The sequence below is a fragment of the Sparus aurata genome, chromosome 9, assembly GCF_900880675.1.
Source record: "Sparus aurata chromosome 9, fSpaAur1.1, whole genome shotgun sequence".
Classification (NCBI taxonomy): domain Eukaryota; kingdom Metazoa; phylum Chordata; class Actinopteri; order Spariformes; family Sparidae; genus Sparus; species Sparus aurata.
Window position 1 is genome coordinate 2,891,545 of NC_044195.1, and position 4,586 is coordinate 2,896,130.

Here is a 4,586-nt window from a genome sequence, read left to right on the forward strand (position 1 = left end):
TAGTGTTTTATTTTCACCTAAGAGGGCAGTTTAGTGTGTTTTGCCAATGAGGAGGGCACTTAAAGATGCCCTTTTGCCACCCAAGTGGACAGTTTATCATGTTTTAACCAGCCAAGAGGGCAGTTTAGTGTTTGTTCCACCCAGGAGGGCAGTTTAGTGTGTTTTGCCAAGCAGGAGGGCACTTTAGCACGCGTTTTTGCCTCTCAAGAGGGCACATTAGCATGCGTTTTTGCCACCCAAGAGGGCAGTTGTATTTTGCCAACCAGGTGGGCACTTTAGCACACGTTTTTGCCTCCCAAGAGGGCACTTTAGCGCACGTTTTTGCCACCCAAGAGGACAGTTGTATTTTGCCAACCAGGTGGGCACTTTAGCACGCGTTTTTGCCTCCCAAGAGGGCACTTTAGCGCGCGTTTTTGCCACCCAAGACGGCAGTTTATCACATTTTAAACAGCCAAGGGGGCAGTTTAGTGTGTTTTTTCTACCCAAGAGGGCAGTTTAGCATGCTATTTTGCTCCCAAGAGGGCACTTAAGCGCACGTTTTTCAACAACTGGGCCACAACGCCCACATCACTGGGAGCCGATATTCATTTGCAGTAAAAGGGAAAATATTGGCGTCAAAATTTTGAGTAATACTATCTCCAACTCTTAATTCATTTAAATGCCTTTAAGCATATGTTTATTAAACAGCTTATCAGATTTGCAACATGTTAAAGTTTTTTTTTTTTTTTTATCTTAGACACCAGACATCTTTGTTTTAAAATTCTAACAAAAAGTTCAGGGAGCTCCCAGGCTTAGCAGCATGTCTTATAAAACTAAATGAAAATTTAAACAAATAAATAGCTCCCTAAAGTTTTCTACAGTAAATAAAGTTTTCCAAAATTTCAATATAACTGAAATGTTAATCTTTCACTTATCTTTGTTTTAAGTTCAAACAAAATCAAAAAGTGCAGGGTGTTCCCAGGGTCAGCAGCATCTCTCATAAAGTTAACTGAAATTTTAAATTAATAAATAAATAGTTCCCTTGAAATAAATAAAACACAGTTAAATAAAACTGCACAGAAATGTGAGTCTAAAATAAATTTGTAGTCCCAATTGAGCAGCACCAGATTGTGGTGCAAAAAGCAGAGTTATTCAGCATGCTCTCCAGTGAGACGGCTTCTCTTGCTCTCATAAACTGCAGAGACTTCACTGAAGACGTGCTCACTTGGGACTGATGAGGGTGGTGCACAAAGAAACTTTCTTGCTTGTTTCACAAGTAGCTTGAAGCGCCCTTCATTCTGTCTCCACCACTGGAGTGGGTCCCCTTTACGCCTGTAGATCACTGGCTCCTTGAGGTACAGATGTAGCTCATCCTCAGCGCAGCTACTGGCCAGCAGGTCACCAGTGTGAGGTGCCAGTAGAGAACTGAACATCTCATCAACACGGTTGCTGAAGGATGTGTGTTCTCTCCGCTGCCTTTTGTGGGTGTTTCCGTCATTCTCGTGTGTTCCATATGCAGCTGCCTGTTCCTCCATACTGGCTCCATCTGTGGCAGCATGCTCCTCTCGAGTGGTCTGTTGTGTGGCAGTGTTCTCTTCCTCTTTCAACCATCCTTTGGCCTTGCTCAATGTCGTGGCAGAGGAGAATGCATGACTCTTATAATGAGGATCTAAGAGACAGGCCAACACCACAGTTTTTGTGTCTCCAACTTTTGAGAAACGCTTTTCGAGGCTCTCCCTCATGGCTTGCCTAAGCGTTCTGATGCCTTTTGTGGAGGGCCCGTAATCATCTTGCAGAAGCATCTTCAGCACAGTCAGGCATGGAATGATGCAGGATGCGGATGAGTTGCTGTGGCTCACCTGAAGTGTCACTTCCTCTATTGGGAGAAGAGCTTCAATTAAATTGGACACAAGTTCCCACTGGTGAGCGGTGGGACCTGCAAATCCTCCATGTTCACCACAGTAGATGGTAAGCGCACGCTTTTGCTCCAGCATTCTTTGCAGCATGTGGAGCATTGAGTTCCACCTCGTTGGAACAGCCTGGATTATGCTGTGCTCTGGCAGGCCAAGTTCCTTCTGAATGTCACGCAAACGCTGTTTGGCCAGAATGGAGTGGTGGAAATGTGTGGCAAACTTCTTAAGTATTGCAATGACATCTGTGACGGCTCTTTGACTTGACAGACTGTCATTCACCAAAAGTTGCAAGGTGTGTGCCGTGCAGCTGAGGTCTGGAAGTTCAGCGAGCCTCATTCCCTTCATATATATATATTTGCTCCGCTGTCTCGAAGCACGAGTGCAACACGGTCTTTGCTTATCTTCCAGTCCTCAAGCATATTGAGGAATGTCTCTTTCAGGTATTCCCCAGTGTGGGACCCATGCATAGCTCTTGTATTTAAGATGACCTGCAATTAAATGGCATGTCAGGCTCATGAGAGACTCTGTCACACCAGACCAGCAGTCTGTGGTGAAGGAGAGAGAGTAGCTAGCATTCTCTCGGAATCAGGGCTTTGATCTTGTCCACAATCTTGTGGTGAACTTCTTGCAGCTTCTCAGTTCGGTAATACTTCTCACTTTTCAGTGCGTGACTCATCAGACACCACCGTGAATGCTTGGTTGTCAGTGACTATCATCTCTATGACTAGTTTGTCCATTAGTTTTGACCTGTCATCTGAGTTTGTCCGCTTTCTTTGTTTCTAAAACATTTCCTCTATTGTTGGCTGATATTAAGTTGCCTCATCCTGATGAGATTCAGATTCCCGTTTCTTCTGTGCCGTTTCATACAACTCAGGGTGATGAATCCTAAGATGGACAGGTTTGAGGTATTTTTGTTTTTCCCAATTGTTGCTCCCATGCTGACACCTTCATTGCATGTATTACAGACTGCCTTCCCTGATCAAGAGTGTAATATTTCCACACTGCACTTTTAGACTTAAGTCTATCCATCTGCAATAAGGGTTTGAAAAAAGAGAGAGTTAAAAGTGGGGCCACATGCTGACATATGCCCAACTCATCATGCTTAATTTACTACAGCATTTGGGAAGCCTGTAGTTGATTTTATTATGTAAATGTTATATTTTAACAACATGTGATAGCAAGGACCCTGTCATTCAAAAATAGGCTGCTACATTACTAATGATTAATCTAACTAAAGCTGGAAAAACAGTACAATAGCAATAGGAGAGACTATTCATCCCTAAACACCAAGAAGTTCATATAGGCTTTAGTTACATTATGTCTTAAGTCTTGAACAGCAATATCCTGCTCCTCTCTACAAGAAACTGTCAGAGACAGCTTCAGGACACACTACATGAAAATATGTAATTTTCTGTTGCTTGGGATCTCTCAATCAACACAGAAAAAGGTAAAGTAAAATAACTTGGTAGTTAGCCATTATTGCCCTACAGTTTTCTCGCAGACAGAAAGCGCTTTGCTGTCAATTTTTTGCAGCTTCTCTTGTGGCTTACACACACACACACACACACACACAAACACTTCTTACTTTTATACTTTTATCACTGACTATTTCCCTATTGATAAACTGTTAAAAACACTAAATAGCCTGCAGCATCTTCACTTTAATAATCAGTGTTTATCATAGGAACAGACAGCTGCCGCTAACGTGTTGGGCCTCACAGTAACGTTAGTAGTCGTGAGTTGTAGAGTTTCTACAGTCTGCTGAGCATCTAGAGCCAGAGAGGGAGAAAGCGGACCGGTAGGCTAACGTTATGCTAAAAGCTAATCAGCCTTCACCTCAACATTTTTCCCTGCAATAAAACTGGACTGAATTAAGTTTATTAGGTTTTTACTCTCTCACTCACACACACAGACTTCTACTATCACAGACTATTTCCATATTGATATTATCAGCAACCTTGTTTCGAGTGATTAACAGGCATGTCTGGAGGGACTGCAAGCGAGCAGAGCTGCCGTTTATTTTTATATAACGTTAATGAGCTAACGGTAATGTTACTAGTAGTTGTGAGCTGTAGAGGACTGGTACCTACCTTAACTTAACTTCGGCACCAAGCCCTGAGGAACCGCACTGGGCTATGACTCCAGTTTTATGTGGTGGAAAAACGCTCTCTCCTCTCCGCCGTGTGTGTGAGCACTTGTGCATACACAGCTTTCACTGCTGATTGGCTGTTGCCGTTGCTCTCTGTGTAACCAATCAGATGGTGCTGTGGGTGGGACAATGCTGGGGACAGAGTAGTGTCAGCAGACAGAAAGGCTCAGTTGCATCATTGCCAAAATAACCCAGTTTTAAATTGATCTCTTATCGGCCGTCGGATTTTAAAAAAAAAAAGCTGATGCCGGTATGCGTCAAAATGCCGAATATCGGCGCTGACAATCGTCCCGGCCGAGAATCGGTCGATCCCTATCTATAGATGTTGAGCTTTAGTGAGAATGTGGTCTGAGCAAGCTGGCCATGCCACTCCAATGACTGTACCACTACAGAGGCCAGTGCGTCCCCCATATGGGACAGGGATGGTGTTGTGTAGGATTATGTTGTGCACCTCTCCTTCTCCCTCTTCTCTCCACCGCACATAATCAACCCGGGGATAAAGTCCTGGGCTACCAAGCCTCTGTTGAAGTGATTCCAGATCCCCT

At 43.7% G+C, this 4,586-nt stretch overlaps 1 protein-coding gene across 1 annotated transcript; it reads right to left on the reverse strand.

The window, feature by feature from the left end:
* Window positions 1-514: 514 nt before the first annotated feature.
* LOC115588354 (zinc finger BED domain-containing protein 4-like) lies at window positions 515-4,080 on the reverse strand. The gene is made up of 2 exons (XM_030428947.1): window positions 3,983-4,080; window positions 515-2,921 (listed from the first exon to the last, which is right to left on the reverse strand). The coding sequence occupies exon 2, from the start codon at window positions 2,235-2,237 to the stop codon at window positions 1,128-1,130; it is 1,110 nt and encodes a 369-aa protein (XP_030284807.1). The 5' UTR covers window positions 2,238-2,921; window positions 3,983-4,080; the 3' UTR covers window positions 515-1,127.
* Window positions 4,081-4,586: the final 506 nt, after the last annotated feature.

What these genes read in the sequence shown, in the direction of transcription:
- LOC115588354 (XM_030428947.1), bottom strand. Translation starts at nt 2,237, where the DNA reads ATGAAGGGAATGAGGCTCGCTGAACTTCCAGACCTCAGCTGCACGGCA.